This window comes from Molothrus ater, chromosome 3 (assembly GCF_012460135.2).
Source record: "Molothrus ater isolate BHLD 08-10-18 breed brown headed cowbird chromosome 3, BPBGC_Mater_1.1, whole genome shotgun sequence".
Lineage (NCBI taxonomy): Eukaryota > Metazoa > Chordata > Aves > Passeriformes > Icteridae > Molothrus > Molothrus ater.
In genome coordinates, this window is record NC_050480.2 from 41,396,916 (window position 1) to 41,424,278 (window position 27,363).

Here is a 27,363-nt window from a genome sequence, read left to right on the forward strand (position 1 = left end):
GCGGCAGCTGGGAGCGGACTGGGAAAAATAAAAGCCCTGGAAGACGAGGGCAGAACTCTGGCACCTCAAGGGACAGCGCAGTCAGCGGTGAGACGGGGAGAAGAGACGACAGACACGTAATCGACGGTGCTTTAATTCAATGTTTAAATATAACATTCATTAAGTAATTAAAATAATGCCAAGCTGCCTTAGAAAAAAAAAAACAAAAAAAGAAGCCTAACAAAACCAAAACCAACCCAAACACAAAATACCAAAACACAAAACCCAACACATTTATCAGTTCTGGTTATTGCCCGAGGTTTGATTTGTGCTCTTCATTCATAAGGGCCTTGCCTTACATTTAGCCAGCCAGCAACATTTTTTTCTAAGTATTAATTTTAATAGCAAGTCTTTTAATTCCCTGTTACATTTTCACATCCATGAAATACTTGAAACCAATCACATTCCTTGTTACAAGTCTAGAAAACTGTATGTAGGTAGCCATTGCTGTGCACATCTCTTTCAATGTTTATTAAAAAAAGAAACAATGTTTAATTTTTTTGAAAAAACAAAAACACGGTGAGGATGTACATACACCTCTAAGCCCCTCAGCAGCAATTCCTAAGTGGTAATGGAGAGCTGTCCAGCTGAAGAAACACCTCTGTGCCTCCCACACTTGCAGGCTGGCTGGGCAGGAGGGGAACCTTGTCTGTTCCTATCCGTGCTCCAGTGGGGCAGTGGTCCATGTTCTCAGTAGGAGCTTACATCCACTCACAGCATCAGGAACCATTCAGAGTCGTGCAGCCACAGGTTTCTGTACAGGTATCCGAGCATCTAACAAAAAAACCCACACTAAATATTTCTGATCAACATGCTATAAACACCATGCCAATAAACTACTTCTTACTTTACTGCCCTCAGCCACTGGATTGCCAGTATGTGAAATAAAGAAGGGAGATTTCAAAGCTGCAGCTAATGATACCAGAAAAAGCACTGTAAAAAAATATTACTAAGATTTTTATGCAGTTAAATCTATGGAATTACTAGCTAAATCTAACATATGTGCATTGTCCAAAGTAATCTATAACTTGAGAAGCTCTCTTCAAATTAATTAGAGAACACTTACCAAACATGTCCAGGATTTTACTAACAGCCTCTTGATTTACATTGTAAGTGAATCCACTGGGCCTACAATTATTTAAAAAAAAAAGTTTACTAAAAAATATTCCTTATTCCAGTAATTTCTACGCAAATAATCAAAATTAAACATTTTCATAATTACATAATATTTTTCATGACACCAGCATACATATCTAATTGAAGAACATGTCAAACTTCTACTCTAGAACACTCATGGTTTCTTTACCTTTTCTCTTGTTCACAGTTGCCAAATTCTGTTGCACTCAATTTATTCCTTTTACTTGAAAGGGGAATTTAGCTAACATTTACCTTAACCTAATCATTTAATGAACAGAGGCATAAGGAAATAGCTCAGGCCATCAGCTGCCAACTATGTCTGTGGAACACTCAAGACACTGCAGGGACTTGTTCTACTGGGGACTTCCATGATCATACTTTTAAACACAGTGAGGAGCACCCCAACAGAAATTCATTTGATAACAGAATAACACATCATACAGCAACAGGTGCATTTTAATCTTAGGCCTATAAACCATGAACTGTGTAAAAAGACTCAAATTATTAAGCTCTCAGTTAAATTGCTTTGAGATGAGTTCAGTGCTGAAGTTCTTCAAAACTACCAGTATTCCTGATTATTGCTTACACTGCCTCACAAGGCTTACCGTAGCACACAGTATTACAAATAAGCAGTGCTGTTCTTTTCTTATCAGAGTCTTGGGAGGAAAGTTGAAAACAAAAGGTGAAGGGAATCAGAAGCAGCCTAATAGTGAGTTAATGAATTTTGTTAGGTCCCACAGGAGTCTTTCCACTATGAGGGCATGCCATTCCACTTCCACATCATGTACAGAAAGGAACTACTGCATCTTCTCTATGACTCCAATCAACCTCTGGTGCTCAGGCAGTTGGGGTTCTGCTGTTCTGCTAGGAGCTCAGACATTAAGCATTGCCACTAAGATTTCTATGCACCAGGTATCTAACTTTACTTACATTTTCTTCTTCTTCACTGCGCCCAGTTGCACAAGAGCTGATAAGGCATTTTTCTGCATGTCAGAAGACAGCGCTTCATAACATTGTGTACTCCCTATGGAGAAGGTAGAAACACAATTAAAATTTTTATAATTTTCAATTAACAGGCTACTCTTGTAAAACCATATTGAGTAACAGCTGTACACACCCTTCTCAAGAAGTTGAAAAACAAAGTTGCGGATTCCAGGTATAAACTGCTTCTCAGTAAATGCTTCTTTCATTTCCTTTGAGAGGTATCTGAAAATTAACTAACATTTTCAAGAAAATGAGCATTCCTTTCTTTTAGATTGTCAGCTTGTAACGAGTTATAAATAGATGTGTCCTTGTAAGTAATACTATTCCACTTTGAAAAGCACAGGGAGGACCTCAAAAGGTATTGCATAGGGCTACTGAAAGTTTTATTACTGTTTTACAGGTAAAAGAATCCCAATATTAAAATAAGACTCCATATTTCTATAATAGCTACCTTAGACATTAATTTTACATTCTTATTCTTACAACTCAAAACAGTTTAACTTTTTTAAAGCAATACCTGTTCTGAAGATGAGAAAAAATGGGCACATCAGTACACCTCATACATCAGATCACTAACTACATTCCGCTATGTTGAACACCTCCAGTCTCACCAATCTTATACTGACTTACCTGAGATTTTATCCTTCTGGGTTTGTATGTATTACTTACTACAGGAATGTAGTAAATGTTTATTTTATTAAAACCTTGGAAAAACCAGAAGAATTTAAAGAGAAATGGGTGGAATTAATGATTCCCATAAAAGCTCTCAGACAGGAGATGCAAACTCATTTCCACACCTGGCAGGACAACCCACATAAAATGAATTAAGCAAGAGCTCCTCATAAAAAAGAACAATGAACCTGGTAGCAGCACACTCCCTATGAATCTTATAAACCTACAATGAGCCATCACATCACATAACAGTTACTGCTTTGGCAAATTGGACAAGTCTGAGCCAAAAGCTAAAATTGGGATCCTTGGGGAAGGGTGGGTTTAAGATTTATTACTGCTGTTTCTTAACTTTTGCATTTCTCAGCCTATTTACACAGAAGTATCACAGCTCTCTTACTTTCCCTACAAAACACAAGAAAAAAAAAGAGATAATTTTCTGAAGGACAACATACCTGATAACCTTCCACAAAAGGTCTGAACATAGCTGACAAGAAAGACACTGTACCACTTCCTTTGTCAGTAGGGTAAATCTCCTGTTGACTCGTTTGAATGGCATCACATTTTGTGAGTAGAAAACATCCTTCCTCAAAATCCTGGGCAAGAAATGCATAACTAAAATTCTAACATTTACAGAAGTGCAGCTACTATTTCCCACAAAATCAACAACAGAAACCACAACAGGGCACCACTTTCATTTCTGAACTCAGTTGTCAAGAAACTTGAACCAAAATTTTTCTGTCTCCCAAAAATACTCATATAAAAAGGCAGTGGGAACATGTTCTTAAACATAGCAGGTCCTCAATGCATAACAGACCTTGGCCCAAAGAAAGTGGCTGTAGCTGCTATTGCAACAGCCAGCCTGAGCTCCCTCAGGATTTTGTCAAAACAGGGTCAGGTTGTCAGTTTAGAGTTTTTTCCTGGGGGTGTTTTTTATTCATTTACCTATTTTTAAACTAAGGGTTTGCCTTTATCTCATGTCCAGTGTTTGCAATAAATGATAATACAGATCACTGACCTGCCCTCTACCAAACAGAAAACAAATGGCCAAAAACTTACAAAGTATGGAAATGTCAAGGTCAAAACCATTTTACTGCCAATATAGGCAAAAGGGGGACAGATTACACAAAGGGATGGGACAAGGACATGACAGGCAAATGAATGAATAAAGCGGTGAGTGGGTGGCTAAAAGATCCCTTAGCATCACAGCAACTCTTTCATCAGACTCCAGCAAAGTCAGTCATAGCCAGCCACCTTCCTGCTCCCTGCTACTTTCTGCTATTTCAAGAAAGCTGCAAGAGGCAAAAATTGTCAACAAATAAAACTTAACTGTGCCAGTCAGCCTTTAAAAAAGGCTCAATTCTCATCTATATAAAAATCTATGAGATTTTAATACGTTTGCAAGTCTTGAACATTCTTGTGAAAATTATACTATCTCGTTTTTTAAGGCAGGAAAGATCGTACCTATCACCATCATATATTTGTCCTCAGCATTGATAAAAATAACATGTAATCAGTTTAAAATCCAGTTAAAAACTATACATACCAATTTATATTGGGTCTGAGGCTGAACCAGCTTTTTAACTGATAAACTTGTTTTCACCTGCATTTCAAGCAGGCTGGACCTGAGCCAGCTCTGACCAAGCAGGTTTGTGTACAAACTGACAGAGCAAGTCCTGCAGAGAGCCAAGGGCTGCCTGCAGTTTTCCCAGCTTGCCTGTAACCAGCTGTGCTAGGGGTGCACACAGGCACACTGAGCCCTGGAATAAGGCAGTGTGCAGGAACAATACTGGCTTTGTCTGACTGATGCCTGCATGGGGCAGGAGGTAAAATGAGAGGAAACTCTTTTCAAGCAAAAAAGGATGCAAGTAAAGCCTCCAAAGACTCTAAGAGGGAAGCTATTATGCCATTAGGAAAGCTCTCACTTCAAAAACCTTCACAGGCTGCACCCCTGACAGCATTTACACTTCTTTGAAAAGATTGTTTTAACACAGATTTTCAGATCTGTGCTGGAAGACTGGTAGCTTTATGTGAAAAAGCCAAACTTGTGCTACAGTTAATTTTAATAGTTCAGAATTGGGCAATTTAATTATTTTTATTTTTTTTTTACTGGAATGGAGAAAAAAATTGCATTGGCAACCTTGTGGATTCAGACAATATTTCACAATCAACATAATGACCCCCTTTGTAGTTCTCCCACTTACAGATCAAGGTGATATCTGGTAGGTAAACAAAGCACTTGTTTAGCAGAGCCCTGGAATCATGCTATTTTAATTGGTTGCATTACTATCAGTATTTTTGTATAAGGGATATTTTTACCTTCAATGAAATGCCAGGAAAGAAGATGAACTCATTAGAAAAAACATCTCTCAAGAAGTTGAAGCAGCTATAGACTTCCTCTGAAAAAATATTGTAAATGCAAGTGAAGAGCCATTTACTCCTTCTTTAAGAGAGTACCTACTTAAATAAAATACAGACTTGGCATTTGAAGCATACATACAAAGGCAGAAACCAAACAGAACAGCAAGTACTCAAAGCACTTGATTCAGCTGTAAAGAAAAGGAAAGAGCCAGGGCTTGCAGCTTCTCAGAACATGCATTAGATGCCACAATCAAATCCTACAAAAGGATCAAAGGGTAAACAAACAAAAAAAAGGGAAGCAAAATATCCCCATGCCCTCCCACCACATCCACCTTATCCCAAGCATAACAGTCTCGGATACCTCCCGCTAGCAGTCACAGGAAGCTGGTGCTCCTCTCCCAGCCGATGGCACAAGGAGCAAAGCCAGCAGCTTCCCAGAGCCCCAGGGTACCTTTTCTGAAGCTGGGTGCCATCTGCAAGGCGACTGCCACCAGGGCCGGGCGCACAAAGACGTTCAGCAGCTGGTTCCTGTACGTGGCACACATGAGCACGGCCAGCGCGTGCCTGAAGACGATTTCCCCTACGGCTCCATCTTCCACTCCCTTGTCATTCAGGACCACATGGCCATCGACAAGGCCAGCGATGTTGGAATGCAGGGTGAGGCCAGACAGGACTGCTTTTTTGGCACACAGGTTATCTAGGAGGAAAATACAACACTCAGGAAGTTGCAAAAGGGAGCATAACTCTACTGAAACAGCTCAAAATGCACCAGTATTTCAGACACTACACCAAACATTCAGTTAGAGAGCTGTTCCAATAGAATCCATACCAGGAACTGGCAAACTAGGCATAGTATGACATGGTGAGAACAAATTTCAGACATTTCTATAATTAAAATGCTTTGAATTCTTCCACTTACTAACAACTGCAAATTGTAATTGTTCCTTTGTCCCTGGAACAAATATTCTGAGCCTTCAAATAGAAAAAGGATATATCTGTTTGATGGAAACATTCATTAGTAAGGAAACAGAGACTATGCTTCTGCTTAAGCATTTCTGACATTACAAGCTTTGAATCAGAGGTACAAATCTTTCAATAAACTTTTTCATCAACTTTCATACATAAGCAATGCCTCATCCCAAATTAAATTTATAAAAATTCTTAGCATAAATATTATTACATAACATACGTACTCAATGAGAAACATTCCCTGCATCAAATCAGAAACAATTTGACAAGCAAGCAATAAAAACTTCATATTTAACACTAAAATACACTTTATATGCTCACTGCACCACAGGCATATCAAATCAATATAGCCTCTGACAGAAAAAACCCATCGTATTCCTTTCCTTTAAGACAGATTTCATGTAGAGTCTCCTTTCATCTTATTTACTCCTTCAACCTACTTTGAGTTTTGCTAAAGCTCCCAAGTTTCTCAATGCAATAGGAAGCAGAAGTCTGTGCAAGCAATTTTTACACTTCCTGTTTTGAATATAAAATTTTGCAAATATTCTGCCTGTAACGACCAACCAGCATGACAAGGGCAGAAATAACCAGCTGTTTGGAGACCAGAATGGAGAGCGTACATGCAGTTGCTGGCATCAGCAAACTGGCCTTTAAAATGTATTTCTTCTTTCAAATTGGCAATCCAAACCAAAACAACAAACCCAGTATGCAACTGATGCTTCGAGCACTAGACAGCACACTCTAACAAAATCCACTCAGCTGTTGTCCCTCCTCCATTTCTTTACCATGCCTATTTGCTATTTACTGACTACATGACAACTCTACTAAAGCAAATGCTTACTAACTGTTGCTAAGAAAATAAACAAAATAAATAAGCAAATCCGGATGTGGTATGTTTTTCAGTCTACTGTGTAGTAAGATTTGAAATGCTGTTTAAGTGTTGCCATGAAATTCTTGCTTTTATCAGTCTGGCAGAAGCAGACCTTGCCTGCATTCCCTGTAGTGCCAACCCCTGAAAGAAGTGGTTCTTTTTTTTCCAGAGGTGACAGAGCTCTTCTATACCAGCAGTCTGCTCCTATTTCTTTATTGTAGTAGTGAGAGGGATCCTTGATTATACACAGGACTACAAAAGCAAAGATCCTTGGCTTAAGTCTACCTACAGCAGAAATGCACCTTAGCCACGTGCATTACACAATACCACTCTTTGCTAGCTTTACCACTTACATCCTGAGGCTCTAAAATTGCCTGTGTCACTCTGGCTCACAGAGGGAAATTTCAAACAAAGTTTGAAAGCACAATCAATCTTTCAGCAGACAATATATACACTATACATACATATGTATATATATATGGGGGGGGGTGTATATAAATCATCATTGTTTCTGGAGATAAAATGAAATTTAAAAATAAACAGACAACTGAGAGTTTTGATTTCCTCTACCCATTTGTTTCTGCTAGTTCTTTGCACCAGTAACAACTTATACTGTAGCCAGTACCAGGCAGGACATGTAGCATTACACAGAGTTAAGTGGTGCAGATCAGACAACTGCCTGTGACTTACACACAGTTCAGAAAGACAGGAAAGACAAACACTACACAAACTGTAGTACTCTGACAAAGTACCTTATAATTTCCCTCTCACTTGATAATTTCCCTCCCTTCATGATACAACATTCATGATACAAGTCTGTTCTGTTTCCACCTGTTTTTCAAAGTATTATCTTCAACAGGTTAAGTCAAATGTCAGATTTCAGCATGATTTTTAGCATATCCTAAAATCCATTTATAACTCTAAGAATTCTGTAAAGCTGTTACTGTACATTGCTTCCATAGAAATATAATTTATCTTTCATAAGCAACAAGAGGAACAGAAATAACACTTTCTCTGCATACCAGGCCATTCAATGAATCCTCCAAAAGTCTGTGTTAAGCCTTTAAGCCACAGAGTCTTTTCTATTAGAAGCTCAAATTCCATAGCTGGCAAATTCTGGAGCAGGACAGCAGCAACTAGCACCCATGGGCTCAAAACCATGTTTTCTATTTGCAGGAGCTCCATTTTATAAGCTACATCACTGACAAATTCTTGGATATCCTCAGATGGCTTTTGGGGAAGATGTCTGAAAAAAACAATGCAATTTAAGGTAAAGAGCTCAAAAAGTCTAATAGAAATAACAACCCTCTTTATTTCTTTCATATTGTTCCCAGACCTGTCACTTTACAGCATCTAGCATCTGCAGGGTGATTCTATGTGCTATGTAAAACAGAAGTATAGAGCAAAGAGCATCAGTAGTTGCATGATAGTACCTGAAGCACAGACCTCTGTACTGATGCTGTATATTTGCTGTCTTCAAACAAAAATCAAAAGCATTATGTTTTACAGAAAAAACTGCAAAAGCAACACAATCCAGTCACAGCTACAGCTCTCCCTGTCATACGGTCACTTAACAGCTTGCAGGAATAATGCAAGAAGTGGGAGGAAGGTGAAAATTTCAAGTGGCAAAAGCACCACATTCTCAGGAATCAGAGTTTTGCCTGGTTCATGCATCACCATTAAATTTTAAAGTGGTGTCTTCTCAACACAGGGAAACCCACAAGGAACAATTCAAATTCATTTCAGAAACACGCAGTCACAAGCACAATAAGCCCCTGCTCAACCAAACAGGTTCAGCAATTTGAACAGTCAGATGGAGGGAGGTGAGAGAAGATGAAAACAAAGTATAAGAGAACATCTTAGGTAGTTCACATAGGTGTAGACTAAACCAGTGTTTTTCCTGCGCATACACCATGGAAAGATGCAGTACCTGGGAACCAAATTGTATGGGCACCGATTGATCCTCCCAGATGCCAAGGTTCTAAGGGATACTGGCTGGCCAACGTAGATATGTATGGTACCAAAATTGTCACTGAGGATTCTCCTGGCTTTTAACAACCCCTATGAAAACGAGAAGAGGAAAACTTAAATTCTGGTGCTACAGGGTGTGTATACGTCCACTTATGTTGTGTTCTTAAGGAATTTACATACAGATGTAGATTCTTTGGGCTTTGGGACTCCTAGGAGTTCATATGCATAGAGAGATTCTTCTAATATCCTCTCATAGCTGATGCTGATGGGAACAAGGTATGTGTCAAAGACTTCACGTTTGAAAAAGGGTTCCATCACAATGCTGAGAAGACCTGCCAATTGGGAAAAAAAAACATTAATCACCTGTCCCTTTCAAAGAGGGAAAAGCCACTGCAATTTAACTTTGAAAAGGATATCTTTGTATTTTAGAAACTGCTAATAGGTGTGCACTGTGCCTGTTCTCTCTTCAAGCAAGCAGAAGCAAAAGACATTGCCCAAGCCTTAAAATAGAGGGTAAATGGAAGCAACACTCTTGGACAGCTGTTTGTGCTCTTTTTAGCAGCACTGCTCTGTGCTTGCACAGCATCTTCCTTCTAAAGATTCCCTGTTACTTTTACAGTTAGAACTACAGTATTTCCCTGCTGGCCAGCGGATGCCTATTGTCTAGGAAGAAAATGGTGAAGAGTTACTGAATTCAGCACACAATGGGGCAAAGGGAACAAAAGCAGTAGAGTGCAAGTGAAATGTATTGCTGTTCTTTGTACGGCCTTGGAACCCAGCCATGGTGTTTTCCATACTCTGACAGACTTCCCCAATTTCCCTCTACATTAACATCCCTTCCTATCCAAAGAACTTACAAAGCACATAGCCACTAATGAAAACACTAATAATATTAGAAGTTCCATATCTTAAATAAACATACCAAATTTTGGAGTCAGAGTCTTGGCAGTGCGGCTTCTAGTCCCCTCAAGGAAAAATTCAATTGGGGCATAGCCACTCTTCAAAAGTAAAACATACAAACAAAATCGAGTCAGAAAAAACATTTCTTCTTTATTGCCCACAAATAGTTTTAAGTACTTCAAATGTAAGTAAGTTGGTTTTTATAATGAAAGACAAACATATCTAACTTAATTCATCTGTAAGCATACATTCATCCATTGTATTTTTCACACCATATAGTTTAATTAATGAAAATATTGAGTATTTCAGGAGCTATGGGCACACAATCCAAAAGAACTGATGAGGAGTAATTTGTTTATCACTTACTGAACTGTGTAATAATAATAGAGTGCACACATGGTCTTCACCTACAGCAAATCTGAGGTAAAAAGCACTTACTCAGATCGCCATGAAGACTTTCAGTCACACAGCCAAGACATCCTGCATATCTCACAAGAATTGTTCCAACAGAGTATTTCTTAGTACACATTGTGAGATCTCAGCAAGTTATTTACCCTTAACATGGTTTTTACATATTCAGCAAACACTGCCCAGTAGAGTCTGTTCCCACCGAAGGAACGTCGCATAAAAAAGGCACCTGCCCTTCGTAGCAGCTCACCAACTATTTTCATTTCTAGGAAATCTGAAAAACAATCAAACAAAAACAAAACCACACACACACAATTTACTGATTAATATCAGCCAGCAGAATCAACCACAACATTTCTAACACGCTGACTACCAGAATACAGAAGATCTCTTTCAAGGATTCCTTTGTTGCCAACACATTTATTTGCTTTCAAATTGTCTAGCAAGACTTATACAGACAAGAATGGCATATTATAATATGCTTGTGATTTTTTTTAAGCTGCATTCACTTAGAGAACAATTTATTTTCATAATTTAGATGGCCAGAGTTCAGCCATAATAAAGACTAAGTTTCTCAAGTACATTGTCTCACTCATCTTTAGAAAAAAGCAGCTCCTACTGAACATATTCCAGAAGACACAGAAATTAGGCAGCCAATTAAACTACATTAGACCATCTATGATCCTGACTCATCATTGTGGGGGATGTACACCAAACCAGCTAAAATTATTTTTTAGTTTTTCAGTTTTAAGCAATGATAGTCAATGCTTAACTTGTCAAAAGCAGGAAATAACACTTAATGTTAACAAAGTTCTTATGGAAGCATTTAAAACAAGTCCACATGTAAGCTGGCAACGTGCCATTCCAAACTCCTTGCCACCTCAATCCATGAAACACTGGAGAACAGATACTCAGTTAAATAAATTCGTATTTCTAGTTGCAACACTGACAATGACTGCCCTGAAGATGTCACAGGTGCCAGAAACATCATCCCAACACCAGCTAGATTCCTGCTAATGTACTGTATGAGGATGTACTGGCAACTGTTTACCTTCCCTTAGCTAATCCCTACAGATCTCTCTGTATGCTTGAAGCCAAGAGATAACTAACAAAGGCACTTACCACCTACATCAGGAGAGTCTCTCCACTCAGCAGAAGTGCTGATTTGAGACTGACTTTGTAAACCACATCTTGTGAACCTCTACCATGACATGCAGTTATGAAATACAACGACAACCATAGAGAACTGTTGTATCCTCTGTTTTCTCCAGAGGAATTTAAAATAATACACACGTGCAGGCAGCATCAAGCTACAAGCCCCTAATTCTTTAGGAGAACTTTGACCCTGAAGCACCCAAAGCATTTAAAAAATGTTAATCATTAAAAAAATCCTTGTAAGCTAAACTAGTAGTACCTTAAGATACTATTTTGAGGTCCAAAACTCAAAAATACTCTAATCCAAGTCAGCAAAGGACTACACCAATACCTGTAACAACACGTGAGCAGATTCTACAATACACCACAAGCAAACTGCAACACCTTGATCAAGGCAGCTGTGAAACATGGACTTGTGAATTTAACCTGCATCACCCAGATGCAGCAAACTCAAAGACCAGGGAAATCTCATCTTCCAGAGCAAGCCCATTCTCAAAGCTTTTATTAGTCTTGCTAACTTCTTGACTGGAAAAGCAGACAACAGTAAAGCAGAAAGTTCCAACATCTCTGCTAGGCTACCTTACCTGTGCATGGAAAGGTAACAGTGCTGCACCAGACCTGAGTGGTTTTCGGCCTGCTTAGAAGGCCTGTTTGATACTCCTGACTTCCAAGAACAGGTTTCTAAGTTAAGGGTTGACAGTATCCAGATTATCAAAAAGTACATGAACTTGGAAGATACTGTTCAAACCCTCAAGAATTGTTTCCTACAAATTTACTGGCTTCGTCTGCTTTACAACTAAGTATGCCCAAAATCCTGACCTCTAATATGCCATATCATTTCCCTGCCAGCTCTGTTCTCAGCATGTCACAAAGTTCTGCCAATACTTCAAAGGAATCAGTCACATCAGAAACAAGCATGAGATGTCTGGTACTTTGTAACTGGCTGCTGTGACTGCACTTTAAACTGTATGAAGTACCACAGAAAGTTCTGCACCCACAGTAGCAGCTGGGTAAGTTCTTCCCAGTTACCAGGCTATGAAAGCAAATAGAAGTATTCTTCCCAACCCTTATCTATGCCCCAGCCTCAGGTCTACAGATGGGATACTTCTGGGTGAACTTGCTAAGAAAAATATTCACCTTTGACAGGACTCAGCACCAATGAGAAGCTTTCAGACACTATAAGCAACTTACCCAAGGAGGATTTAACAAGATATATTTGGAGCAGAAGTTAAACACAACTACTTATAGTTGCAGCTACCAGAGAATGCTACCAATTCTCTGAATCCTGAAAATGTTAAAAACATACTTGCCTATTCCTGCTGCAATGACAGGCAAGGCCAAGTCATAGGTGTATAGCAAATAAGACAGCATCAAAAAGTCTATGTAGCTTCGGTGGCTGGGCAGCAGCACCACGGGATGCTCCTGAATGGCGTGTTGCAACTGAAAAAGAACAGTGCAAACAATATTGTCCCAATATTTACTGACTGTTGAAATTTGCAAATATGGACTTGCACAGGGCTTAAGGCAAACAAAACCCCATTTGCTTGAGGGTTGCTTCTCTGTCCACACAATCAATACCACTTTCAGCACAGAACCCATTGGAAATTTGGAGCAGTTGTTTCCAGAGTAGCCACCTGAGGCTCACAAGCATCACAAGACTCAAAAACTAGGGGCACCCCATCATGGGATAGTCTAATTCCAATCCCTTTTAATGGGAATGGGAAACCAAATAGGGGCTGTCAGGACTGACATTGCTGACTTCCAGGGAATGCACTGTACCCTCCAGAACAGCAATATCCTGAAATGAAATAGGGGGACAATGGTTCCTGGAAACTGAGGAAAACCTAAAGCATCTCCTTCCTCAGAGGTGCACAGTGTTTCACCACACTTAGTTGTATGAGGGTGTTGCTGAACAGCCAAGTAATATTATATTGTGACCCCCAATTCAGCTAAATGCATTCTTATTTTATAATATCAGATAGAAAACACTCTCTCAGTGGCTGATCTAACATACTCACAGGTACATGGTATTCCTTATTATAGGAAGCATTTGGAAAATATACAAAAAATCCTGACAGCTGTTTGCCTCTAAAATACTTACATATCATCTGTCTTTCCTCCTACATTTACTAAGAAATGCACTAATAAACAAAAGTGAGTGCTGTCTTTTTTTTTTTTTTCAGAGAGTATTTTTCACATTTGTTATTTGTGATTAGAGCTCTTGTCCAAGTGACTGGTCTGAAAATATTTTAACTTTTTCCTCCCACCAGTACTCACTCTCTGCATTCCTTCTTCATTCACACAAACTCTCTGGAAAAGTTGTTTAAATATTTTGCTCAGAGTGAAGGCAAAAAATCTGACAGCTCCTAGTTGCATACGGTGGCCCATCTCATCCAGGATTTCTGTGGCTTCTTCTTGAATAATATCAGGTGATTCTCCCATTTCTTTTGCTAACTAAAGAGAAACAAAACACCAGTGACAAGTTGCTCCCTTCTCTTTGCCCACGTACACCATTCTAATGTGCCACAGCTACTATGGGAGAACTACTGCAATAGTCCACAAGATTTTGTTTTATGTAATAGGTGTGGACTAAATCATACAGAATCTGTCTGGTGCCAGCCAACAAAGCCAAGTTAAAGATGCTTAAAAACCAAAATAACCTTGGACGCCAACGGTGGCGGGAGGACATATAACAATCCTCCCCCCAAACACAACATATGAATGTTTTAACTTGCAGCACATTCAGAGGATATTTATGTTCAAAGAATATTTCCTATATTATCAGTCTGAAGAAGACTCTGTGCATTTTTCTTTCAATAGTAAAATGAAGGCTATGTTTGTAGAGACAGTCAAAATGTAAATATTTTAAGTGCATTTGGGTTAGAGTTTACAAAGAACCTCAGCCATATCACACTACCATTTCCTTGTGATGCATTCCTTTGGCAATGGAGAGCTGAATTGCATACAAAGCACTGTCTCTACCAACTGTGCATATCAATGATCTTTCTTCTGTTGCCATGCACATCCCCTTTTGAAGTTCCTTAAAATAGATTTAAATAATGGCCATCCCTCTAATTTGGTATTTGAATCTAGAAATATTTATTGAAAAGTTAAGCCTTTTACTGTTATGGAATAAGGAACATGACTTTTACTCAACATAGAGGAGGAAAGGAATGTCAGAAGAAAGAGCCTCCAAAAAAGCACATCTCTGTTTGGAAGCCAGTGCTGCTTACCTATTATTTCCATTTTGTGACATAAGAGAAAATCCATCTCCTCCAATCTACCTCCATATACCTTACTATCACAGCTACTAGGTCAAATGTGTTTTCTTAAATGCATTACCCATTATCCTACATATTTCCACATGCAGTTTAAACTGATTATTTTAGCCACTTAAAGAAGCCATAAACTGCTTTCACTTAAGCCTGAGAAAATCAGTCTTGCTTACGAAGCCAAAAAATTCTTCTTGTTATTCAGCAGGAAGAGATTCTGTTCTCATTCACCAGCAAAAGGCTTACCATACAGTTCACTTGTGTGATTTAAGGGCAAATCTACTGGATATGGCACTAAGAACTTTCCAAATCAGAAACCAAAACCCCAGACCAGTCACATATAGAAAGCTAAAACAAACAAATGACCTTAACTTCCCACACTGAACTTTAGTAACCGCAGCAATTTGGCACAAGAACAAATTCAAGTACGCCTGTGTAAAGCTGTGCAAACCTTGCCCAGGCTGGAGGGACCCTCATCGTAGAGGACTGGGCACATTGCCCAGGACACTCTCAGTTAGAAACTTCCAGTAACCTCTGGTGCAAAACTGGGAACCAGGCTGCAATGGCAGGTCTGCTAACTCCCTTCAACCACTTGATGCAGCCAGAAAATATTCATCAAAATAATTTCCTATCAAGAAAGTACTTTAGAAGAAAACATCACACAAACGTCTTTCTATCAAATCCTCTGTAAAGTATTTTCTTTCAGTAAATTTTTAGTGTCTCTGGAGTTGAAAGATTTTTTTGGCTTTCATACTACTTAGCAATCCATAATGGAAACAGAACTACTTTGTGGTGTAGAGTGACATACTTTACTTTGTCACATTACAACACATTTTGATGTATCACAGGTAATACTAGCCATTAAAAGAAACAAATAGAAAAAAATTTACAGCAGCCTGTCACTCAGGACTAACCAAAACACCTTAGGTATTTCTACACGCTCGCAATTATTTTTATGGCTACTGAAATTAGTTTATGCTGCTAATTAACACACACACATATTTCAGGTATTTAAAGACAGTGCAAAGTATCAGCCAGCCTAACCATAAAATACTTTATTTGTTATAAAGTAGTAGCTGCCCTTCATGTTAGAACAAAAAATATGGTTACATCTTAAACAGTATTTCTAATTCAAAGAATTATCTGTGATATAGAACTCTCATTTTAGTGAAAGTAGCATTTAGGACTTGTTCATAAATGCATCATTAACCTATAAAATTCCTACAAGACCCCCCTAAAGTACAAAAACATCTGCTAGGAAGGAGAGTGCTAATGTCTTTCACAATGTTGTTCTGTGGTGAGAACAGTGGAGTATGAGGAGAAAGAGAAAAAAGAAGTCAGGTACACTGGATAAATTAATGATGAAGTGTTGTATATGCAAAATCAAAACACTGTTTCATGAACCTGACAGTTTTAGTGGCAACTCCAGTATTTTCTTTTTCCTGCCAAAAGAGTTATTTATTTACTGGACCATCTTCCAAACTACAATTACCATTTTAACAAGGTCAGCAACAATTTCTTTTTCCCTGCTGCCACACAAAGCTTGGCTGTGTGATCGACCTCATCTTAGAGCTCATTGTCCAGACTCACCTGCTTGATAACATACTGAACTTGCTCTGAGTGGAGAACAGCACTTTTGATAGCGTTGGGCTTGCAAGGTGAAAGTCCCTTGTAGATCACCGGGGTGTAACACTTCATGGCGTATCTCAAGTCACTGGACAACCGTCTTTCCTCCAAGATATCCTCAAACTCATCTCTTTTCTTTGATGTGAGCTCTTTCTGCTAGGAACATACAAATGAAGAATGAGACACTGTCTCAAGCTGTTTGGTGACCTGCTTGGCTACAGCACTAAAATAATGATATGTGCTACTTCTGCAACATTTGGGGTTTCTTCTTAGCTTTCAATAATGTCTGCATGTTACACTCTGTGACTGCAGGAGCCAATACCACCTGCTTGCATGAATGATCCAGAAAGAAACTAAAAAGCAAAATAAACAAACAAACATACACCCCCCCAACCCCCAAAAAAAACCCTCACTCTAATTCCTTTCAATTGCAAAGATCCCCAAATCACCCTATGCCATGTTACTTAATTCTTCCTCCCCCCCCCTAAAAAAAACCCTTACCCTAATCCCTTCAACTGCAAAGATCTTAAAATCACCCTATGCCATGTTACTTAATTCCACACAACAGGGAGAAACTGCAAGAAGACATGGGTTTTTAAAGCTGAAGTGTCTTGCCTCCAGCCTCTCTGTAATTAATAGGTATTAACTAAAAGACTTTTGATTCCAACTCTCACAGCTTCATGAAGACAATACCATGATTCACATTATAAAAACCCAATCATCAACACACAGAAAATAATCCCTGCTACTTAAAAGTTGCATCTGGAACCTTGGTGACTTGTAGCTTTCACACAGCTTGGATGTAAGGTGCATGAAACATTACCAGGCAAGAACAAATTAAAAAAAAACAAGATACCTCTCTGTCAGCCACATGAATGCAATACAGGTGCACATGTAGGTAAAAAGAGAGCACAGCCTCTGAGTAATCAGTACCACCACTGCCAAGCAGGAAAAACCCCAGGGCACCAAGAACTAATTGTGAATCCATCCTGCTGCAAAAAATTCAGACAAAACTCTTCCCTTTGAGCTAGCAGACCCTTGTGCTGGAGAGAGATGTCTCCTATTATCTCCTGTATCACTACAGTTTGTATGAATGACCCTTCAGTCTTCCAAGAGTGAAACTGTATTTCTCCAAGCTTCAAACCAGCAGCAACAGCCACCAGGTAAGTAAGACAACTGGAGTAAGCCTCTGTTAAATAAAAAAGTATTAGTTATGACCAAACATATTTATTAGAAGATATTAAAAATAAAAATGCTTATGTCTTCTTCCACAGTTCCACTTGAAGAGTAGCACTGGCAATCTTTTCATTCATTCAACCTCCCCTTTCTATATCTGACCCGTGCAGAACCAAACTGATAATGAAGGTTAAAACATGCTTCATGAGCTCCTTCAGTGACCTTTTCTGGTGCTGAGTGGAAAGCCTGGCCAGCAACATACAGGGGAGCACCAGCAAGAGATAAGCAAAATGCCCAGCAGTGGCAGCTGGGTTTTCAGCCTTGGGAGAGGGAGTCGGGTTTCACTGCCAGCCAGCCAACCAGAGCCACATCAGCAACACGGTCAGAGAGCAGCTGACATTTGCAGAGAGCAAACCTTTAGCTCCTGTCCATTCATCACCACAAGGTAATTTGGTGGAACAAAACAAAACAACTCAAATCAGGAATATCTCCACTTAAGAACGACAAAAAATCCTTCAAAGCCTCATCTGTATCAAAAGTCAATTTCGTTTTATTGGAGGACACAAATCTCACTATAATGTTTGACCTTCTCAAGTTCTTTGACCCACACAGGACAGGCAAATTTGGAGACCATCCCTCTACTATAATTGCATTTAGTAGATTGTATAACTTTTCTTTCCACAGCTACAGTTTAGAGAATTAACTGCAGAACAAACTCAGCAGGGACTTTCAAAACAATCCCAAACAGGTATTAAAACTTTTAGGGGGTTTTGTCCTGTATGATTTAGCATTACAGCTTTCAACCTCTCTTCTTTCACAGCTTTCAATTGGTTAGTATTTTGCAAGAGCTGAGTAAGCTAAGATCTGTTAAGACGACTGCAAATAGTTTCTATCAGCCATCTGTTGCTGTTGACACCTTATATCAAACCCCTTGATTAAAATAAAACAAAAATAAATCCCTTATGTTGTATAATGGCAAAAAAAGCTCAGAATAGTAGCAGAAAATGACTCTAAGTATCACCTACTCAGATCAGTATGTGACAAGTCATTGCTCAGAATATCTAAGCAGTGTTTATGTCAGTTACAAAAAGTTAAAACCCTGCAATCTGCAACTACATGAAATCCAGACAAAGAAAGGCAGCACTCAGCACAGGCATGATCAGCCACATCAGCAGTCACCACACTGCTGCAGCTGTTCCCCAGCACGACTCCTGTGAGCAGAGTTTTGCTATGGCCATGGCCCACTGAAAAATCACCTCTATGCCTCTGCTCTTTGTCTGAGGTCTTCAGACTTGATGTGCAACTGAATTCTCTCCATGGCAATAGTTATTTTCATGCCCTGTTCTGAAGGAGCACTGAGGGAGCCAAACCACACACTTTACCAAACACTAAGGATTTGCAACTGTGCTTTTACGCATTACAGCCAAGCTGTTGTTCCAGCCTCAATTGCCAGCTGGTAGAGAACACACTTGGAAAACATACTGTTGGAAACCCGGACATCAGAAGATTCGGTGGCACACACTGTTACTGTGACAGCGGTGAAGTGTGGAAGCAAAACAGCAGGAGCCTGGAACTCCTCTGCTTCCATATAACTAGGATATGCAACGTAACGATGGTGCTCACGATGCCCTTGGGATACCAGCACACAGACAAGACACAGAAGAGAAGTTTGGGAATCTCTGCTGAAACAAGGAGCGGTTTCCCTCTCTCCCTAGTCCCCTCGGCCAAACGCTTGCAGAGAGGTGGGGTTTAGCACCCCACACCTAAACCTCCTTGTCTGAGGCTGACGAAGGAGCTGCGGGGAACGAACAAGGTCAATAAAGTAATTTACACTGTGTAACACGGGAAAACCCGCTTCGGCCGCTCCATGCCCACGACAACCTCCCAGCGCGGAGTTCCCCATGGCTGGCAGGACAGGTTGCTGCGGGCTGAAGCCCTGCGGAGCGCCCGGTGTCCGGACCCCTGCCCCCGCAGAGAGCCGGACTCCGGGACGCTGCCTCCCTCAGGAGGAGACACTTTCCACCGCCCCCAGCCCGGCCGCCCTGCCGCGGCAGCTCTGAGGGAGCCGCGGCGTTCGGGATCGGGAGCTCTGGCTGTCGCGACTGTCACGACAGGCAGTGAAGGAGCAGCTGAGGCAGCGAAGGGCGCGCGGGAAGATGAACTGCTGAGGGAAAACGTCCGGTCCCGCCGGGGCCCGGGAGAGGCCTCGTCCCTCCCTCCGGAGTGCAGTTCCCCTTCCCCAGGGACACGAACCGGGGGTGAGGGATGGAGGGGCAGACTGCGCCAAGCACCGTCATTCCCCTTCAGAGAGAGCGGCGCCGCCGCAGAGCGGGTGAGGTGAGCAGCCCCTTCCCCGCGGCACCGCTCCCGCCGCCGCTGCCGCCTACCGAGTACATGGGCGCCCCTCGCCGCGCCCGCCCGGGCGCCCCCGCCGTCGCCATAGTCCTGCGAGCTCCGCCGCGCCGCCCCGCGCCCCGCTCGCCCGCCCTACCCCGTCGCGCTGCCCTGCCGCCCGCCGCCGCCTCCCGCGGCGCCCATGGCCCCGCGCCGCCCCGGCCCGGCTGCCTGGCGCGGTGCGGCGGCGGAAGGCGGGGGCACCGCGCCATGGGCGGCGCCATGTCGGGTGCGACGGGAGCCGCCGGGGGTCACACGCCGGCCCGCCCGCCCGCCGCGGCAGCCATGGGACCGCGGGAGCCGCGCCGCCGGCTGGAGGCGGTGCTCGGCGCCCTCTACGACCTGGGTGGGTGCGGGGGGCCGGGCCGGGCGCTGCGCCGGCACCACGGTCCTCCCGGGGGGCCGGGGAGGGGGCTGGGCATGGGCGCTCTGGAGCGGAGCGGCGGCGCGGAGCTGACCCACGGCATGTGCTCGGCACAGGTGAGGAGCCCGGAGGCGGGCGGCGCGCTGCAGAGGACGGCGAAGCGAGAGCAGTGCTGCCGCCAGTGGAGGAAGAAGAGGAGGAGGAGAGACGGGAGCCTCAGCCGGCGGCGGGCGGGCGGCGCGGGGCCCGCGGCTTCTTCGGGGAGCTGCGGGCCGAGCTGAGCGCCGCCAGCCCTGCCCCGCCGGCCCCCGCCGGCCCGCCCGCCGTGGAGGTCGTGGTGTTCCGCGGGAGGAAGAGGAAGGAGCGGCACGACCCCTCGGCAGCGCCCGTGGGCCCAGCACAGGTAGAGCCGGGCGGGCGCTGTCCCCGCTGCCCCCGAGCCGGCCCTGCCCGAGGGTGGGCGCCGTGGGGCGCTCCAGCCCTCTGCCGTGCCCGGATTTGTCCCTCTTGTGGTACAGCTGCCTGGAAATCCGCATGGTTTGGCCATCCGCGTGCTCAGTTCGATGGCATCTGGTCCTGCTGATTCCCAGTGGGGCTGCTGGAAACAGGGGCAGGATTGAGCAGGGGAGGGGGTAGGACTTGAAGACCAATTTTTTATCAATTTCAGATCTCTGGATAAGAATCCTGTGTTTGAAATAGGCGCATTTCAGCAAACTAAATTGATTTGCTGACAGGCCTGATGTTACGGCAAGAAGTGAAAGAGATGGAAGTCAAAGCCTGTTGATTACTTCAGTGCCCAGGAGTTTTGTGTGCTGCTCTGTTCCTGTCAGTAGCTGTGGATGCGAAGTGCTAAAACTTGCTTCTCTTCTCTGGCATCACAGCAGCACTGGGCCATTGGCAGGCAGCATTTGTTCTTGGAGGATCAGTGTTGGGTAGTCAGTGGGGGAAGGCATGACAGCATTAGATATCAGTCCTCTGGTTTGGTTTCTCACCACTAAACTGCTTTGCGCTACCAAAAACTGTAGCTGAGTTTCTTCAGCAGGGAGATCTGGATAGGTTTGGCTGGAAGCTGAGCTGAGGGGTTGATTGGTCTCCAGATTTTATAGCTTCTCTGGTTGTTTTCCTTGAGTTGTCTTTATGGCCATAATATCAGAAGCCCATTCTAAAATAAGCTCTGATGGGCCAACATATGGCTGTCTTGAGTTCAGGGAGACTTACTGATATTGGGGATTTGATTGCTTGGAACTGGGGACTTCAAGAGACTCAAGCAGTTATTTGAATCCATAAACTTCTGTGCTTTTCCCAGCATGTCTTCCTCTTAAGCTTTTTTTATAGCTGGAGTTTTTTTACCTGAAAATACTGGTGTTACGCTTGTTAGCAAAATCCTCTGAAGATAACCGGGTTTATTTGTGGTTGAAATCACAATTCTCTATAGAAGCCTTGCAGAGCTTAGAGGAGTTTCGCTGTGGTGGATGCAGAGGGAAGCCCTGGTGTAACCCTTGGGCCTGAACCTTTGACTTACTGTGCCCTGAGGTCCTGCAGAGTGAAAAGGAAATGCATGACATGTATTTCAGTTCAGCTGTAATGTTTATATAGTACTTGGGTTTCTTCTGAGCGGATTGTACCTTTGGGAGCAAACAGGGAAGGTGAACAGGGTAATCTCTTGAACAAATGGCAGTTTGCCTGCCTGCATCAGCATGCTTGGGAGTGGGCAGAGCTTCCACTCGGAGAGGTGCCACAGCACATCCTCCCTGAAATCAGAAAGCAGACAGTCCTGGAGACAATCCTGGGAGATTTGTAACTGCTCCACAGTGTCCCATGGGGGAGAGTCTTGTAACAAGCAAGCATGGAACTCTCCCTGGGGATTTTGTGCTTCTTTTTCTTTCTAGGAGATAGTGTGTTCCCCCTGGAGAGTGCCCCTCCTAACTGAGAACTGCTGATGGAAGGTGTCTGTGTAAATTGTGGAGTAGAGAAGATACACTTTTCTCTGAGCTCATTTTGAGCCAGTCCTTTCTTCAGCCTCTGCTAAGTGGGTTCTGCCATTGCTGACAGTGCACCCTTTGGAGCTGTTTCTCTGGCATTAGTGAAGCTGGATATGGACACTAATATATGTCCATGCTATTAGGAATTAAGCTTGTTCTGTATATTGCCCCAGCTGTGAGTAGATGCACTGTTACCAGTCAGTAACAGTGACTCAAATAAAATGACAGTGAGCTAAAATCCATGAGCTATCCTACATTAGCTGTTCAGTATGGGTTTGGAAATGGACATATGAGTGATACATAGCTCACACGTGGCGGTTTTTCTCTTACTTACCTAGAACAATGCCATTGAAACTGTCTCTTTTAGCAGATCCTGGTAATAAAGCTAGAAAAAATGCTGCTGGAAACCTGTGTATTATTCCATACTACTGACTTTACATCTCACTGCTTTTCAGAAAGCTATCCCAGTCAGCATTTAAACTGGTCTTACTTGTCATATTAATTTGAAATGCTTTGTTTTGTTTATAGACTCAAATAGTGAATGAAGAGAAAAATGCAGTCAGACAAGAATTTAACTTTGAAAAGGTAAGTCAGTAGGATCAGACTAATGTCACTCTTTTAGTGTACAGTTATGTGTACACATATACTTCAGAAGGCTATGGTGGGACTGATGGGAAACCTTTCTAGAAATGGCTAGGTGAGGATTCTGGGTGAGGATTTCCTAATAGGAAATCTCTCTTGTAGGTGAGGATTTCCTAATAGGTAATTCTGGCTACATGCCACACCAAAGGAGGAACAGGCTGGCAGCAGTCAGCTGCTCCATATGGAGAGAGGTGTGTTACAACTTCATGACCTTTCTTTCTGATCTTCCAATGAGAATTTGAGGGGGATGTGTAAAGGTGCTTGAATTCCCATAATGTTTAACATGGTTCTTTCTGCCCTATGGTGTTAAATCACTGACATCTCATGTGGGAAGGAGAAAAAAAGTGTATTTGCATCTGTTTTTGAAACAACAAATAGCTTTTTCCATTTGTCTTTTTATTCTCATCTGTTCTTACGTGAACATAGCTAGCATTGGCCGCCTTATTAGCTACTAATTTGTTTACAGATCTGTGCAAGTTGTTTTGTGTGCCTAATCATGGCTCAGGGATGCGTTATGATCCAGTGGAATCTGTCTCTGGAGATTCTGCATGGAGCTCTGTACTAAGGAGCTAAGGAGGGTGGAGATTTAACCACAGATTTAAAAAAGATTATGGATTCATTAGTGGTTTTGCCATGGTATGCTTCTGTAGTGTTAACTCTACCTATGTATGTAGTCAAACCACCTTCTGCCTGTCCATGTTTCTCAGTGATAAGTGCTCATTTTTTACATGGAAAAAATCCATTCCATGTGTTACCTCATGTGAAATGAGGAGATTTGAAAATCGTCCCCCTGACAGTCTTCACCATCCAGAGATTAGTTGGACAATGGTTAACTGCTCTGCAGTATAGTTCTGAACTCAGTTAGTTTTATTTTATAGCACACCAATTTCCAGTATTAGCCAGGATTTCCTCAGGAGTATGACTTCATTGAACTCTGCCAGGCATTGCTTTACAACAGGTTGGACATTATGAAATGCCTGCAATTTTCTGCAATGTTCTAGGCTCGCCTGGAAGTGCACAAGTTTGGAATCACTGGCTACAAGAAGCAGGAGCAACGTGTTTGGGAACAGGAGCGTGCTATCATGCTGGGAGCCAAGGTAGTTGTCCCTTGGTTTGTGCTGGAGGTCACCCAGCTGTTACAATGCAGAAAAGCAGTAAAGAACATGAGGGGCTTTGGTATTACTCCTTTAAAACACAAAATCCCCTGCCCTGACCCTTCTCTCACTTCATCCTTACTTTTACGTCATCTGTTCTGTCTTGTCTATTTTCTGTAGACGATTAGAAAATTAGTATGGTTGTGTTATCAGGAAAGTTACAGATTACAGATCAAATATGACTGATCAGGCTGAAAAACAACATTTACTGATTTTTAATCAGGCCATTCACGAATAAATAGTTGGAGAGTGGGGCTCACTTTTTAAATCTTTATTCTCACAGACAGATAAAGATGGAGAAAAGTTTTTAGTTCATCATAACTAGTATAAAACAAAAAAATAATGTTTGAGGTGTTTTTTAGGAAGGGGGTTGGGTTTTTTTGCTCAGAGTATGTATGTAAACCTTGTAGGACCGATAACAGAACAGAATTGTCTCTCTCTGCTGTCCTCACCAAGAAAGAAACAATTAGTGATTACCTGATGTCTCTTAAGTCAAATCCTCTCACCCAAAAGGAAATAAGCATTTCTAATGTTTTGCCACCACAGTGTGAAAAGTGCTGTCTGTACAAGTGTGTGAATAATTTTTGAACCTATTTGAAAATTTAATCAGCAGTATCCCTCCCAATCTTTGTTGCAGCCCCCCAAAAAGGCACATATGAACTACAGGACTTACCAAGAGAAACTGAAAGAGAAAAAAGCAGTGAAAGATGCTGATAAGGAAAAGGTTTGTATGAAATTTTCTGTAGAAAAAGGCAGTGTGTAGGAGCCAGCCCTCTTTAAAAGAGCCTGACAGATAATAACACCTCAGGAGCAGGAGGAGTGCCTGAGCTTGACACCTGCTGCTCCCTGTGGATTGGGCTCCTGGCTCCTACAGGATTAATCTCATTGGTAAAAGCTGGTTGTGTGCACTATGAAGACACAGAGTTAGGCTTGTGTTGTGGTTGGTTTCACTGCCTCACCCTTCCAGGCTGTTAGACTGATGACACAAAATCAGCAGTGGTTTTTTTTTTTTTATCCTTTCCTCTTAAGAGGAAACAGAATGGTCCCCAATTAAAGTTTGTTGCATGTTGTCTGACCATAGGGAGCCAGATCTTCAACTGCTTTTTTATCAGCAAAATTCCATCTAGGATCCTACTCATTATTTAAAGCAAGGGTGAGGCTTCTGTTGCATCCATCCTCTAGCACAGCCCATCTGGCTCTAAGCCTACTCTCTGCCTCCTTATGGAGCTTTCCCATGTAGTTGGGAGCAGGCTGGTGGGGCTGGTAATTGCTCTATCAGCCTGTTTCCTGCTGCCCTCTTCCCCAGGGACCTACTTCTCCTGCTCTGTCATGTGGCTCAAAGTGCATGACCAGTCACAGCTGAACCTGTTATTTGACAGCTGGCCTCAGCTGGGTGACAGGACTCACCTGCCTGGTAGCAAGTCCATCTTCTGACCTTGGGATCTGTCACATGCCCAAGAAGGAAGCCTCTGCTTTGCACGTGGCAAGGACAGCACGTTGGTCGTGAGTGGGCTGTGCTTTCCATAGGCATTAGGAGGGGCTCTGGGTGCTCCTGGCAGTGGCTCCATAATATGTTGCATCACTTGTTCTGTCAGAAGGTCTCCCAACTTGCTTTAAGTTCCTGCTGCTCTGTGAAGTAAAGGCTATTTACTGAATGTTCTTTGTGCAGGTGGTTGTTTAACCAGCATGCTCTGTTCCTTTTTCATTAAAATATGTGTCTTTAAAAACAGGAACATAAAGGTGATTCTCTTAAGAAGAAGAAGAAGCAGAAAGAACAGGAGAGGTGAGGTGTTTTTAACATGGTCTCCCTAGTGTATCTCCCCTGTGTAATTGCACAGTCTTACTCCAGAAATCATGCACATCACAGTGCAACAAAATTCTCTGGGTGCTGAACTCCTCAAAAAATAGTGACACTGCTCAGTGCCAAGCTGTTCCAGAGGCTTCAGTTCCACAGCTTTACTTGGGAGTATGTCAGTTCTGCCTCAACACCTCTTAAGACTGCAGCGGGAGGTCAGAGGGATGAAAATCCCTGTGTGCAGACTCATGAGACACCACTTGCTCAGAGCATTTGCCCTAAGAGATAATTTCTGCAAAGCATAAGCTACAGTATACAGAGGCTTGAAAGTGAGCTGACATTTCCTAATCTTAGTGCTGCAGGTTTCCTCTGTACTCTGTCTTCCTTCTCTATCCAAAAATCTTCGTGTTTCTAAACTTTTAAAAATGTAAATCATGCTGTAATGTGCTGTAAATTTTGCATGTCAATGAAGGAAAAATGTTCTGAAGTTTTTACATGCTATGGTGTGATAATACCATATATAATAATGGTACCAATACATAATACCAAACTCTGCATAAATAGGTGACTTTTTCACCATATTAAGCATTTACCTGTGTTTCTGCTGTTTATTTTAATTTTTGTTTTTCCTCTCCGTCTTTCAGGAAGGCCAAGAGGAAGAAATCAGTGCCTAGCATCTGGCCTGCAGGACAAGTTGGAAAATTCAGAAATGGGACCTTGATTCTGCAAAGCCGTGACATAAAGAAAATTAAATCATCTAAAGTTAGCAAATGAACTTCATGATACAGAGTGAAATGGACAATATGCAAATATGCATAAGAGAATTCACATTGCTAGCAACACAGACTTCTGGGGCCTTTTGCCTATCCACCATATCCTAATTTTTTAATCTTGTTATTACAGGATTTTTATGTACCATTCTGCTTTGGGATGGGTATTAGAATTTACTATTTTATAAATAAAGATAATAAAGATTAGAGTTCTTATTAAGAATGTTATACAGGCTATTTTTATTAGTCAATATGTGCTAAAAAAGCCCTTTTTTTGTAGAATCAGCTGATTGGCTGTAAGTAAAATACTCATTTAATCCATAAATTAATGGATTAATATAAATATATCTTTGGATTAATATACATATATCTTTCATATGGAAGGAATTTGGAAAAAGCAATATCTTACTCACTCTGAACTGGAAGTAGGCATTCTCCAAACATTTATTGGACATAAATCAGTTTCTGTATCCTTATAGATTATTAGTGGATAGTGGAACTGCAAAAAATTTTTCTGTCCAGCAAAACCTCTTAATGGTTCAAAATTACCTGCTTTGGAATGAAAATAATACTTTTCTGAAGTTTTGTCCCAGGCAAGAATTACACATTCATCTTGTATATCTCCGTAGAGATCTCCAAATAAGCACTTTGGAATAGTGGTTTGGTGGCTTGGTTGTTTGGTTTTTCAAAACAAAACCATGTAAGACTGAGCAAAATGAGCATG

General features: G+C 41.8%; 2 protein-coding genes across 3 annotated transcripts; one reads left to right on the forward strand and one right to left on the reverse strand.

Annotated features, from left to right (window-relative positions):
• Positions 1 to 117: 117 nt before the first annotated feature.
• GNPAT (glyceronephosphate O-acyltransferase) lies at positions 118 to 20,171 on the reverse strand. Of its 2 annotated transcripts, none has more exons than XM_036379892.2 (16): positions 19,926 to 20,171; positions 16,327 to 16,515; positions 13,742 to 13,918; positions 12,775 to 12,904; positions 10,456 to 10,583; positions 9,924 to 9,999; positions 9,182 to 9,333; positions 8,961 to 9,091; positions 8,053 to 8,276; positions 5,642 to 5,887; positions 5,149 to 5,228; positions 3,285 to 3,425; positions 2,294 to 2,393; positions 2,107 to 2,200; positions 1,106 to 1,167; positions 118 to 813 (listed from the first exon to the last, which is right to left on the reverse strand). In XM_036379892.2, the coding sequence occupies exons 1-16, from the start codon at positions 20,154 to 20,156 to the stop codon at positions 770 to 772; spliced, it is 2,205 nt and encodes a 734-aa protein (XP_036235785.2). In that variant the 5' UTR covers positions 20,157 to 20,171; the 3' UTR covers positions 118 to 769. The 2 variants fall into 2 exon arrangements, with proteins under 2 accessions (XP_036235785.2, XP_036235784.1); XM_036379891.2 differs by having other exon boundaries at positions 16,327 to 16,518.
• Positions 20,155 to 26,862, forward strand: C3H1orf131 (chromosome 3 C1orf131 homolog). The gene is made up of 6 exons (XM_054514227.1): positions 20,155 to 20,412; positions 22,807 to 22,863; positions 23,922 to 24,017; positions 24,712 to 24,798; positions 25,805 to 25,857; positions 26,514 to 26,862. Exons 1-6 carry the CDS (start codon positions 20,155 to 20,157, stop codon positions 26,641 to 26,643), a joined length of 681 nt encoding a protein of 226 aa, XP_054370202.1. The 3' UTR covers positions 26,644 to 26,862.
• Positions 26,863 to 27,363: the final 501 nt, after the last annotated feature.